The sequence below is a fragment of the Ranitomeya variabilis genome, chromosome 2 (genome assembly GCF_051348905.1).
Source record: "Ranitomeya variabilis isolate aRanVar5 chromosome 2, aRanVar5.hap1, whole genome shotgun sequence".
In the NCBI taxonomy this organism is placed as follows: domain Eukaryota; kingdom Metazoa; phylum Chordata; class Amphibia; order Anura; family Dendrobatidae; genus Ranitomeya; species Ranitomeya variabilis.
The window spans coordinates 574,537,626-574,551,809 of record NC_135233.1 but is presented as its reverse complement, the minus strand read 5'-3'; the positions used below and the strand labels follow the sequence as shown (position 1 = coordinate 574,551,809).

General features: G+C 41.1%; 1 protein-coding gene across 2 annotated transcripts in view; it reads left to right on the top strand.

The window, feature by feature from the left end:
• The window catches only part of SLC6A2 (solute carrier family 6 member 2), a 145,148-nt gene that overhangs the window by 109,931 nt on the left and 21,033 nt on the right, over positions 1-14,184 (top strand). For both annotated transcript variants that reach the window (XM_077288259.1, XM_077288258.1), the window contains 2 exons: positions 4,075-4,199; positions 10,617-10,729. In XM_077288259.1, coding sequence (XP_077144374.1) covers positions 4,075-4,199; positions 10,617-10,729 — 238 coding nt within the window. The remainder of the gene's footprint in view (positions 1-4,074; positions 4,200-10,616; positions 10,730-14,184) is intronic.

The window sequence follows — 14,184 nt, the reverse complement described above, 5'->3', positions numbered from 1 at the left end:
TTTTGGGAGAGTTTTGCACATTACAGTTTAGTTTTAGGTGACATTTTACCCTATCGATCATGGTGTTAATAGTAAAGGGAGTCATTTGTGAAAGGAGTGAAAGAAAACATCTAGGGGGATTTTCTGTACCTAAAAAAAAACAAAACTCCTTTTTCCTGAAATCTTATAGTGGTACCAAAGTGAACCATTAGTACTTACCCAAGCCAGCTCTTGAGATGTGTGCCTCTTCTCCTCTCTTTAAGGCTGGGGTCACACTTGCATGTGCAATGCGAGAAACTCGCATGAGTCTCTCGCATCAATACTGCCGCCGGCACTCAGGACCGAAGCTTGCGGCTGTATAGAAATACAATCAGCTGAACGCTCCGGTCTAGAGTGCCGGTGGCAGTGCCAGGTATTGATGCGAGAGACTCGCACAAATTTCTCGCAATGCACACGCAAGTGTGACCCTGGCCTAAGGGTGATGTATTTTTGACAGTATTTGTGGTCTGAGTGCTATCTGGCAAAATATCGGATAACACTCGGACCAATGTTATCGAATGAGGCAGCACACATGTACAACTTTTTCCCTTGGTTCTAGTGGTCCAAGGAGAAAAATTGTGGCATGCATGATTTACCTCCAAGAGTTGGATGGCACTTGGCCATTCAAATCTGAGACTGTGATAATAAAACGAATCATCCAATGTCATCCGAGTGTGGTTCGATTTTTATGGAGTGACTGCATGGAGAAAGTGGAGATTTTCTTTTGCTCTACTTCCAAGAAAATAGGATCCCATGCTGACCAGAGTCTGATTAGCATAATCTGACAGATTTTCTCGGATGGAGAGAAAACTGTTTTGTGAACCCAGCCTAACATGGAGAATGCATGTGTTGGGTGTCGAGTTCCCGCCGCTGCACAGGGGGAATCTCGAACCATATCCGGTGCGGTCTCCCATTCTCCTCCAGCTCCAGCAGAGACGTCGATCCCAGAGTCTGGCTCCAGCTGATACTGAGCGCTTGGTCGTGTCGACCTGTCATTGGAGGTCGGGAGTCAAATGCTCAGCTTCTGTAGCGGCTCCTATTGGATCACTAGGAAAGTCCTGGAGAGCTACAGCTATAAAAGGATCGCATGGCCCGCACGGGCATTGCTCTAGTATAAATCAGTAATTGTGTGTCTGTGGATGTATGCCTGTTATGGTGAAAGCTCCGAATCATACCCATTCCTAGTATTGATGAATGTTGGAGCTGTCTAGCGCCAGTTAGTGCCATCCAGCACAAGGCACGATCTTATAGCATCTGTTAGCAGCGCTAGCCAGTGCGGCACCGTGCGCAACTAGTGCGCTTTCCAGTCTCTAGTTAGGGCGGTTAGTGGTGTCCGCCAGAGTGGTGCTGCGCGCATCCAGTGTGCTAAATCTATTTAAGTTTAGTTTACTCCTGACACCACTGTAGCGGTGTCGAGCGCAAGAGGTCTAGAGGGACTCTTACCCTGAGTCTTGGCAGAGTTCTGTGACTCCTTGCTTGCGCTCTCTGTGCGGTATCGCGGCCCTGTGACGCAACAGGGTTCGCTTCCTTCATACCGGGTGAAGCTAACCCGTGTGTGTCTTCTCTTAATACCACGATATAGTCTGTCATTACCGAGCAGCAGCTGTCTTTTCTGCACGGTGGACCCCGGACTGCGAACGCATCTTATATTGTCTCTTATTTATATTTGGTGCGTTCCACCGTACCACCATTGTGAAGGTGAGCATTTCAGATTGATGGGTGCAAACAAAACAGTATCGCAATTTGCATGTGGCCCCCGAAGACACAGGATGCGTACCCCTATCCTAGACTCATGCCACAAACTTTCTAGAAGCTAAAGTCTAGTGAACTGAAAAATCTGAAGGGGAAAGAAAGTATGCTTCACAAGGAACATCTTAGCTCTGAACTAGGAGGAGGTTCACAAGCCAACATGTCGCAAAAGGCAAAACTGGCATGACTAAACAGCGTTAATCTTTGACTGCACTGATAATTTTTTTTACATTTTTTTTCAATGAAAAAGGTGCATATGTTCTTTTATCTCAAAAATTATGTCTAATTTTATCAGTTGGGACGAGCATCTGAAACTGTTTTTGGATGTTTCCTTTGATAACCTCCTGAAGTATCATGAGGTCTGCACTCCATTTGGAGATGCACATTTTAACTTCGTGATCTGCTTCTCTTTCTCCTTCAGGATATGTATTTTAGTAAAATTAAGCTTTTCCATTGCATGTCACAGAAAAACGTAGTCAGTCAGATTTGAGTCAACTCCATCTGGTGATGCTCAGGTACAAAAAATGTTAGTCTGGTTGCTTGAGGGATATATTGGAAATAAAACATTTGTATTTCCAGAGCCTGATTAGGTTTAATGTATCATTTCTGGTTTGAAGACCATATTTCATTGCAAGAACTTAAGCTTTAAGCGCTTTAGCTTTTCCTTTTATGAGTTCCATAAACGTGTTTGACTGATCATTTGCAATGTTGTAGCCACATACAGCACTATTACTATTTTAGAGAATTTTTCTCTTTGCACTGCCTCCAGTACTACAAGTCCATCAACATTCATTTTGGTCTATTTTTATGGTCTACTTTCCCCCAGTTTCATAAATTGATGGCTCTCTGTCATTTTGTGCACCCATCATTTTGCTGTATTACCAACGCACAGTAACATAGAAGGTTAATCTATCTCAGCAAACACTTAGATCTTCTGGGTATTTCTCAGGGGTGTTACTAGGACACAAAAGATCTGCATAGCCTTAGTGATAAAATTGCTTGTTGGCGCTGTTCATAGCTCTAATGATAACACAGCACTTGTAAAAATGCAGCCACGAATTGCTTAAATCAGCATTAGAATGCAAAATAATACTGCAATACAGTGTAAAATATTATAGTGATGGTAATATAACTACACAATATCCAAATATTACATAAACAGATGCAAAATAAAAGAAGAATTAGGCGCAAATGAAAAATTTGCCATTCACTATATTATGCAATCACTGTATGGGAATATAATGAAGGTGGTATTAATGGGCACTGTATGGTAGTATTATTTGGCAATGTCTATTAGAGATGAGTGGATCGATTCGCAGGACTCTGCTCCAGGGCCTAGGTCAGTGGGACCTGGCGGCTTGATTGGACGCCCGCTAATCTCTTGTTAAGCAGCATCCCCAGCACGTTTTTTGATCAGCCAGGGTTGGTGCGACGTCATCTGTGTGTCACGTCCTACAGATGGTGTTGCACCAGCCCTGACAAAATGCAGAGTCGGGGATGTCGAAAGGTAAGACATTTGTGGGCCTCCCATCTAGCCACCAAGTACAACTGACCTGGACATTAGAATGGAGTCCCGCGAATTGATCTGTAATAGACATTGCCAAATAATACTCCTGAACAGTGCCCAATAATACTACCGTAATAATACTCCTATACAGTGATTGCATAATGGTGAATGGCAACTTTATTAAAGACAACTGAACTTTCAAAACTGGAGCTTCCCTGTATGAAAATTAAACACACCAAAATTCAATATAGTATTTGCATTTTTTTTGTCTAGTTTTTAGTGTTTTTTTTTGCCTGTTTTTAATTTAATTCTTCTTTAAATCTATTTCACATGTGTTAGCTTGTTTTTTTTTTAATTTGTGCCATTGTGGACAGGGTTTTTGTTTTCCAGATGTTTTTGGCTGATTGCAACTTTTTAAAAAGTCGCAAATGTAGTATTTACGTATGCTTGAAAATTTTGCGGCATTTAGCAAAACGTGTTACTTTTTTAGCTAAAAAGTCGCAACAGGTCAAAGACAAAAATAATGAGCTTTTTTTTATTTTATGCAAAATTCAAGAAAGAAATGTGTAATTTTAAAGAATTTTGGGGAAAAAAGTCAATGAATACTACAATAGAAAGAAATGGTGTCTTACAACCCCCTCATAAATGGTGACTTTGGCACAAAGTGGATCAAGATTTCCGTGGATCAGTTTCAGTGTCTCTCCTTCTATTTGTACTATATAATTATACTGCAGCCATTACTATTTGCCTAAACATCTGAAAGAACAAATTTTACATCTGTATTATGATTCTTATTATAGGGATGCTCTACTTACAAGCACCGTGAACTGTGTGACGAGCTTCATTTCTGGCTTTGCTATTTTCTCCATACTGGGGTACATGGCACAAAAAAACAACGTGAGAATTGAAGATGTCGCTACAGAAGGTAAGTAATTATTTTATTTTTTTCTTTGTTATAATTTCACATTGGGTAAAAACTTTGAAGAGACGCTTTGGCTCCAATTCATCAAGACTGGCGATCTTATTCACTCCTCGCTCACAGACTGCTCCTCACGGTTCCTCCTTGCTCACAGACTGCTCCTCACGGTTCCTCCACGCTCACAGACTGCTCCTCACGGTTCCTCCTCGCTCACAGACTGCTCCTCACGGTTCCACCTCGCTCACAGACTGCTCCTCACGGTTCCTCCTCGCTCACAGACTGCTCCTCATGGTTCCTTCTCGCTCACAGACTGCTCCTTACGGTTCCTCCACGCTCACAGACTGCTCCACCGTGTTCTTACTCTCTCAAAGATTTCTTCTCATGATTCCTCCTCTCTAGACTGCTTTTTATCCATCTGGCTCACAGTTAATAATTCCTCTTACATATACTGCCCCTCACAGACTGTTTCAATAGCCCCGCATCTTTATCAAGGACTGCTTCCATGGTGCCCCATCAAAGACTACTTAAAATTAAACTGGATGCAAAATTTATCACCCTGACTTATTCTGGATGATCACTTGGTTGCATCTCTAAGCGTCTTTGTTTTAACTTAATACTATCTCTTAATTGCCTTACTTTAGACTATTTTTTGTGCCAAAATAAACATTTTTAACATTTTACTTAATCATACTCCTGTCTGGTAAGCCATGCTTCCTTGACGAATGAGATGAAAAAAGTGTCCAAATCGCTAATTAAATTCTGTAGCATTACGCATAGTAAATCTGCACCAGTGTCAATTTTTAAGGGGAATATTTGTACTACGCAGCAAATGTATTCAGTGTCATCTTTGTAGTCAAGAATAGAGCACATGATAAAACGATTTTACCAGTATACAGGAAAGCTGGAGGTCCTTACCGTAACCCAATATTACATATACAGTATTACCACTGTTGTTTTAGAGTTCAGTACAAGGGGTAAGAAGTGAGCAAAAGTTATAATAAACAAGGCTGACCATCCCATTTGGTAATGCTTACTGGGATGCTTGAGACTGTAATATGACGCTTGTAATAGCATAAGTAATATATAAGCCAAAGTCAATAGTAACCACATGCAGGGTGGTCTATATAAAGTTTTGCTATGGGAACCCATAATTTGTAGTCCTGATCGGCTGTTTGTTAATCTCCGCTTATAATAGAAAGCAGGAGGGGAATTTAAACTGTGCAGAATCCTGTGCTTTACTGCCCTCGTGTGGCTTGAAAGCAGAAAACTTAAAGGGTTAAAACATTTTATGTCTATATTCAAAATTATTTATTTTTTATAAATCCAAATACAGTATATGCATTTTAAGTTTAGATTCACAAATCTTAAAATTGATTTATAATACAGTATCTGCAGTGTAGTATATTCTGTTCTCCTTGTCTTGTTTGGTGTGCTGCTTACTATTTTATCTATTACGACAATTTTGGTCAGTATGACGAAGGTGACTCTTTGGTCAGTATGACGAAGGTGACTCTTTGGTCAGTATGATGTATTTAACTCTTTGGTCAGTATGATGTAGTTGACTCTTTGGTCAGTATGATGTAGATGACTCTTTGGTCAGTATGATGTAGTTGACTCTTTGGTCAGTATGATGTAGTTGACTCTTTGGTCAGTATAATGTAGTTGACTCTTTGGTCAGTATGATGTAGTTGACTCTTTGGTCAGTATGATGTATGAAGTATGACTTCTCAAACAAAGTCTCATTAATATAGAAAGTTATTGGATTTTTAAATTGGGCACTTTGGCCCCTGAAGGGCTGAATTTAATGATAGATAACGTTGTTGGTCATTAATGTTTATTTTTTAGTTCACTAAATATGATTATTGTAAAAAAAGTATGTATTTTTTGTAATATATATTTTTTATATATATAATTTTTGTAATATTTGTATTCTCATTCTTATTTTTATTTTTATTTTTTTTATTTACGTGTATATATAGCTGGTGTATATAGGTTTCCACTGTGTATAACCGAAGTATAACCTCCTACATTTACAAACAAGAATTCTATTACCCATCATTATTCAGTGACCATACTTCGACTACAGTATTAATCAGTTGTAGTCAGAGGCAAAATTAATATTTACCTTCAGATACAGGAAAAATATATATCTTTGTACCATGTTGGCCAGTAGATAGAAAAATATTAAAGTCCTCGTCTTTAGTTGGTCATTAAAAGGTAACAAATTACACGCTTTTGAGACTACTCAGGGCTCTTCCTCATGAAGCTTCTATGCCTGATGAAGAGACCAGAGTAGTCTTGAAAGTTTGCAATTTACCATCTTTTCAGTTGGTCACTAAAAGGTATCAACCACTGAAGACTCTCAAATTTTAATAATTTTCTATTTACATTCAGTGACTCACATGTGATGTCAACTCTGGTTGGAATCATTCTATTTTTCTTTTTAAAACACTCCAAATATTCATGACCGTTTCTCCCAGCCATGATTTGTCTCTGCAAAGCTTTCTCTCCATATGACACACACAAAAAAAACCCCTCATTGTGCATCCTGAGCACCAACGTATCTCTGCCCCTGGATAAAAGCTCTCTAGGCTAGGGTCACACAACTGTTTTCTCTCCATCCGAGAGAGTCTGACTGATTATGTTAATTAGACTCTGATCAGAGTTTGATCAGAGTGGGATCTGATTTCGTCAGAAGTGGAGAGAAAAAGAAAAAAAAATTCTCCACGGTATACAGTCAGTCCGTGAGAATCGGATCGCACTCCAATGCCATCCAAATGCAGTCCAATTTTTTTTTTATTATTTTTTCAAGGACCCATAGAGTTGAATATGTGAGTGCCATCCAATTCTCAGAGGTAAATCGTGTATGCTGCAATTTTTTTTCTTCACTGCCACATAGCTTAACATGGGTGCAAGTGCCATCAATGAAAACTATGGACTATCGCTTAATTAACCCCTTTCTGCCATTGGACGTACTATCCTGTATATGTGCCCTGGGCCCATCTGACCATGGATGGGATAGTACGTCATGTGCGATCAGCCGTGCTCACGGGGAGCGCGGCTGATTGCAGCTGGATGTCAGCTGATTCTCACAGCTGACACCCGGCACTAAGTGCCAGGAGCGGCACTTCCCAGCACTTTAACCCCTGGTTAGGATTGGGTTAAAGTTAGGGGCTAACTGTTGGGGTTAGGGTTGGAGCTAAAGTTAGGGTTAGGGTTGGAGCTAAAGTTAGGATTACAGTTACAGTTGGGATTAGGCTTAGGGTTGGGATTAGGGTTAGGGGTGTGTTAGGGTTAGGTTTGTGGTTAGGGTTATGGTTGGGATTAGGGTTAGGTGTGTGTTGGGGATAGGGTTAGAGTTAGAATTGGGGGGTTTCCACTGTTTAGGCACATCAGGGGCTCTCCAAACGCGACATGAATCTGATCTCAATTCCAGCCATTTCTGCGTTGAAAAAGTCAAACGGTGCTGCTTCCCTTCTGAGCTCTGCCATGCGCCCAAATAGTGGTTTACCCCCACATATGGGGTATCCGCATACTCGGGACACTTTGCACAACAACTTTTGGGGTCCAATTTCTCCTGTTACCCTTGTAAAAATAAAAAATTGGGGGTGAAAAGATCATTTTTGTGAAAAAAATATGATTTTTTATTTTTACGGCTCTACAGTATAAACTTCTGTGAAGCATTTGGGGGTTCAAAGTGCTCACCACACATCTAGATAAGTTCCTTATGGGGCCTACTTTCCAAAATCATGTCACTTGTGGAGGGTTTCCACTGTTTAGGCACATCAGGGGCTCTCCAAACGCGATATGGCGTCTGATCTCAATTCCAACCAATTTTGTATTGAAAAGTCAAATAGCGCTCCTTCCCTTCCGAGCTCTCCCGTGCGCCCAAACAGTGGGTTACCCCCACATATGGGGTATCGGCGTACTCAGAAAAATTGTACAACAACTTTTGGGGTCCAATTTCTCCTGTTAACATTTGTAAAATAAAACAAATTGGATCTGAAATAAATTTTTTGTGAATTAAAGTTAAATGTTCGTTTTTTTTTAAACATTCCAAAAATTTCTGTGAAGCACTTGAAGGGTTAATAAACTTTTTGAATGTGGTTTTTTTGAGCACCATGAGGGGTGCAGTTTTTGAAATGGTGTCACTTTTGGGTATTTTCTATCCTATAGACTCCTCAAAGTGACTTCAAATTTAATGTGGTCCCTAAAAAAAAATGGTGTTGTAAAAATGAGAAATTGCTGGTCAACTTTTAGCCCTTATAACTTCCTAAGAAAAAAAATTAGGTTCCAAAATTGTGCTGATGTAAAGTAGACATGTAGAAATGTTACTTATTAAGTATTTTGTATGACATATCTCTCTGATTTAAGGGCATGAAAATTCAAAGTTGGAAAATTGCGAAATTTCTCAAAATGTTCTCAAATTAATTTTTACCACTAACATGAAGTACAATATGTCACGAATAAACAATGTCAGAATCACCGGGATTCATGGAAGCATTCCAGAGTTATTACCTCATAAAGGGACAGTGGTCAGAATTGTAAAAATTGGCCTGGTCATTAACATGCAAACAACCCTTGGAGGTAAAGGGGTTAAAACAGTCATCTGATTCCTTCACAATGGTCCATAAAGAATGTTGTACTACAGATACCTTCACACTGAACAACTTAACAACGATAACGATAGTGATCCGTGACGTTGCAGCGTCCTGGATAGCGATATCATTGTGTTTGACACGCAGCAGCGATCAGGATCCTGCTGTGACATCGTTGGTTGGAGCTAGAAGGCCAGCACCTTATTTCGTCGCTGGATCACCCGCTGACATCGCTGGATCACCCGCTGACATCGCTGGATCGGTGTGTGTGACGCGGATTCAGCGATGTCTTCACTGGTAACCAGGGTAAACATCGGGTTACTAAGCGCAGGACCGCGCTTAGTAACCCGATATTTACCCTGATTACCATTGTAAATTTAAAAAAACCCAAACACCACATACTTACATTCCGGTGTCTGTCGCGTCCCCCGGCGTCCGCTTCCCTGCACTGTGTGAGCACCGGCCGGCCGTAAAGCAGAGCACAGCGGTGATGTCACCGCTCTGCTTTAGGGCCGGCGCTTACACAGTGCAGGGAAGTGGACGCCGGGGGACGCGACAGACACCGGAATGTAAGTATGTAGTGTTTTTTTTTTTTTTACATTTACACTGGTAACCAGGGTAAACATCGGGTTACTAAGCGCGGCCCTGCGCTTAGTAACTCGATGTTTACCCTGGTTACCCGGGGACTTCGGCATCGTTGGTCGCTGGAGAGCTGTCTGTGTGACAGCTCTCCAGCGACCACACAACGACGAAACAGCGATGCTGCAGCGATCGGCATCGTTGTCTATATCGCTGCAGCATCGCTTAATGTGACGGTACCTTAAGGCCTGTGCCCCTGCATGGTGTCTTATTCCACCTCCATGCAGGGATACTGGCTTACCGCCCCAACGTGACCCTCTCATGCTCCCTTCTGTTTACCTGTGTGTGCAGCATTGTGTATTGGCAGCCTGCCTAGTGCGCACCCCCATGTTCTTAAAGGCGCAGTTCGCACATGTTAAAATGCCCCAGCTAACAGCTGCAAGTCATTTAGTTAACGTGTGCTCTTGCAAGGTGCAGTATCCTATTCCTGAAACCGTATCTGCAGTACCTGTACCTGAACCCTGGTCCTGGAGCAGCCAGTCCTGTATTCGTTGTTTCTGGTCATACATAGTGTGGCCAGCACCAGAATTATTCCTAATAGGTTATTTTTCAGACCCATAGATATCTCCTACATCCACATTGTCCATACAGTCTGTCAATTTCCCCTGGTCACGTCTCCCACGTTAGTGAACCCAACCCCTGCAGCTGCTGTGCCTGCCTAGGAGTTGTATCTGGTGGCTACCTGCAGCTCAGTCTGTCTCTACCATCAAATGCTCTAGTGAATACTAGGCAGTTCTAGCTCCATGGCACAGTGGGTCCACGGGCCACATGTGCCACTTGTGGGCGGGACAAAGAGGACCTCTCACCATAAATATGCATTTTTTTGAGGTGTAATTGACATTGCGTTTCTGAATGTAGCATTTAGCTTTTAATTTTTTGTTCTTGTGCCCCTCCCTTAATGAGACCTGGTCCCTCATCCTCTTCTTTTTGGCACCCAATAAGCAAATATTGGATTATTAGGTAAGAAGAATCCTGATGAAGAGTTAAGTATCATATCCCTTAGTTAACTAGACTAAATTTACATCCAGGACACAAAAAGTAAGGGTGTAAATTTGCAAATATCAATTTAAGTCACTATGTGACCAAAGACCCACTGATCCTGAGTGGTTGGTTTGGTCGTGCCTCCAATCCCCCATATATTAAATTGTTCCCACCTTTGTAAACCTTTGAAATTACTTTTTTTCAGGACCAGGACTTGTGTTTATTATATATCCAGAAGCTATATCTACTCTCCGAGGATCGACAGTTTGGGCAATAGTGTTCTTCATTATGCTACTGACACTTGGCATTGACAGTGCTGTGAGTATATTTGAGAAAAAAATATTTTTTATCGGTTATCATTGGAATGTTCATTTTATAATTGCATAAATGATAAGGCTGTTTTTATTGGAATCAAAATATGTAAAGCCGTACATACACCTTAAATACCTGTTGGTTTTCACAATGGACTCCTCTTGACTCTACAAAACATAGTGTATGTATTCTCAGTATTAGAAGGATGTTGTTACACCATCAGTGACACCATCAGTTTGAGTCAGTGTGCTGCACAAATTGATCTGCATGATCACAAATGACTAAGAGGGATAATTTAATTTTTGGACAACTTTTTAAATTAAAAAAAACATGTCTGTTAGTGGGCTGTAATAATTAAATAGGTTGTTTGTTCCTAATTAGGTTACTGTTAGTTTCTATAGTGAGGTCACTTTGATATTACTTAAGCTGTATATGTGTTAGAGGTTGGATAAAGTCCTAGGAGACCTCGGAGGGTTACAACTTTTGGGGCAATTGCAGGTTTTTCAGTATTAAGAAAAACTAAGAAAAAGGATATGCATAACACTGGGATCGACCATGTTATGGCTAGCGGAACGCACCGAATAAATAGAGATATTTTTATTGATATTGGTGCGTTCGCAGCCCGGGGTCCACCGTGCAGGAGTACCTGCTGCTAGCAACGGCGGCACGATATGGCGGTATGGACTAACTCAGTTACTTCACCGAGTAGTGAATAGTGAAAGAAAAGCAGTGTGCCCTGTTAGGCTTCACAGAGGCACAGGCTAACTGCGCAAACAGAGAGCAGTCAGTGGTCATGCATGCACACAAAACTCCTCGCCGGAGGTGCCAGCATTCTAGGGGCTTATTTCAGCCGGGTCCCTGAACACATTCAAACACAAACTCCTCGCCGGAGGTGCCAGCATTCTAGGGGCTTATATCAGCCGGGTCCCTGAACACATACTCTCATGACCACACTGGCGCAAAGCACTTAACAAAGAACAATACTAGCGCATGGCCGTGCGGTCATGCGAACCTTAAATAGCTGCAGCACGTACAGGACCTTCCTAGAAGGACCAATGAGAAGCTACACCAGAGCGTGAGCACCTACAGGACCTTCCTGAAGGAGCCAATGACCTTAGCTGCAGTATCAGATCATGTGACCCTCAATCTCCACTGAGAGATCTTACTCTGGGCATGCTCAGAACGAGCAAAGCAGGACTTAGACCCAGAAGCGTCTGCTCGCCGCTGCCCAGCACCGACTTCAATGGCAGAAGCAGGAAAGGGAGCAGTAACTCTTAGCACAGAGTCAGACTGAGCAAGACGCTGGGACCGACGTCTCCGCTGAGCAGGCTCCACTGCGGCAGGAGAAGAATGGGAGACTGCAGCGGAGATGGACTGAGATTCCCCCTGTGCAGAGGAGGGAACTCGACCCCTAACAGACCATCAAAAGATAGCTTTATTCATACAATAAGGCACATCAAAACAAGACATACATTTAAAAATGGAAAAACAGCACATGGCTAGTAAGCTACATGCAACCCCCCAGACAGTTGGAGACAAATGTCATTTTAGCACTGAACAATATGACAAATATTTAGAGAAGGTGCGTGCATATGAATTGAAACACGTACACTAATATATACTCATATACCACCAACTTATACCCTACAGACATCAAACAGTATTGAGTACAAAGGTATAATATATACAAAATTTAGGTTCAGAGTATGCCCCCTCATGCACACTAAAAATTCCAATGAAAGCAAAACAATATATAAGATGTTAACCAGAAAACTGGGGGTAAGATAACCATATATTAGATCAAGATATACCACCCAGAAACAATAGCCAAGTTATAAAGGAATATATCACCTAAAGACCAGGAGCGAGGCAGATAGCAAACTCCAAAAGAGCCAAAGTGCAAAGATGCCAAGTAGAGATGAGGTAGTTCAAATATAAAGTGCTAGTACTGGGGAGAACTTGAGCCCCACGCGTATCGATGCTACAAGGGCATCTTCCTCAGGTTTTTCAGTATTGCAATTATTGCAGAAACCGTTGTGAAAATTGACAAATTAAAAAATGAAGATCCATTCATCTCCAATAAGACTGTACGACCCATATTATTTTATTAATTTGAAATATCATTTTTTTTTCTTTAAGCAGTTTAAGCTTGTTTTCTGATTACATATCTGTTATTATATTTTTTAAAGTGATTATGGGGCAGTCATCTTGTCTCTCATGACATTTCAAATTGCAAACAGTATTTTTGCAATTTAACTACCCATTTACCATAATTTCTTAAAAAAGCTATTTTTCACAAAATCAGTGGTGTCACAGGTAGAATATGGGTTAAGTGGGAGAATTATAAAATATTCCTCTGTTTTAAAGGCCAAAAGTTCTTACAATTACTTTCATTAATTGTGTGCCCTGCATTTTTTTTTATTTAGAATTTTTGTTTACCGGTATCTTTCTTGCTCTTGCCATTTTGGAGAGATTATTTCTTCCATTGCCTGTTTTGTGCTTCAGGGACACTCAAATAAGGGTCAATTAACAAATAAATATTATAGGCTATTACTGAATTTTGAAAACGATGGTGTACAGTCTAATTCCCCGGGCAACAGGTAGTGACAGAGGAGATGAATACTGACCCTTGCCAGCCTGCAGTGGGTAAAATAAGTATTGAATGCGTCATCAATTTTCGAAGTAAATATATTTGTAAAGGTGCCGCAAACATGAAATTTTCACCAGTTGTCGGTAACAACCCATCCAATCCACACAAGCAAAGAAATCAAACCAGAAATGTCCATAAATTAAGTTGCGGAATAATGAGAAATTAAACCGGGAAAAAGTATTGAACATACAGCACAGACCAAAAGTTTGGACACACCTTTTCATTTAAAGATTTTTCTGTATTTTCATGACTATGAAAATTGTACATTCACTCACACTGAAGGCATCAAAACTATGAATTAACACATATATAATTATATACTTAACAAAAAAGTGTGAAACAACTGAAAATATGTCTTTTATTCTAGGTTCTTCAATGTAGCCACCTTTTGCTTTGATGACTGCAATGCACACTCTTGGCATTCTCTTGATGAGCTTCAAGAGGTAGTCACTGGGAATGGTCTTCCAACAATCTTGAAGGAGTTTCCAGAGATGCTTAGCACTTGTTGGCCCTTTTGCCTTCACTCCGCGGTCCAGCTCACTCCAAACCATCTCGATTGGGTTCAGGTCTGGTGACTGTTGAGGCCAGGTCATCTGGCGTAGCACCCCATCATTCTCCTTCTTGGTCAAATAGCCCTTACACTGCCTGGAGGTGCATTTAGGGTCATTGTCCTGTTGAAAAATAAATGATGGTCCAACTAAAAGCAAACCGGATGGAATAACATGCCGCTGCAAGATGCTGTGGTAGCCATGCTGGTTCAGTAAGCCTTCAATTTTGAATAAATCCCCAACAGTGTCACCAGCAAAGCACC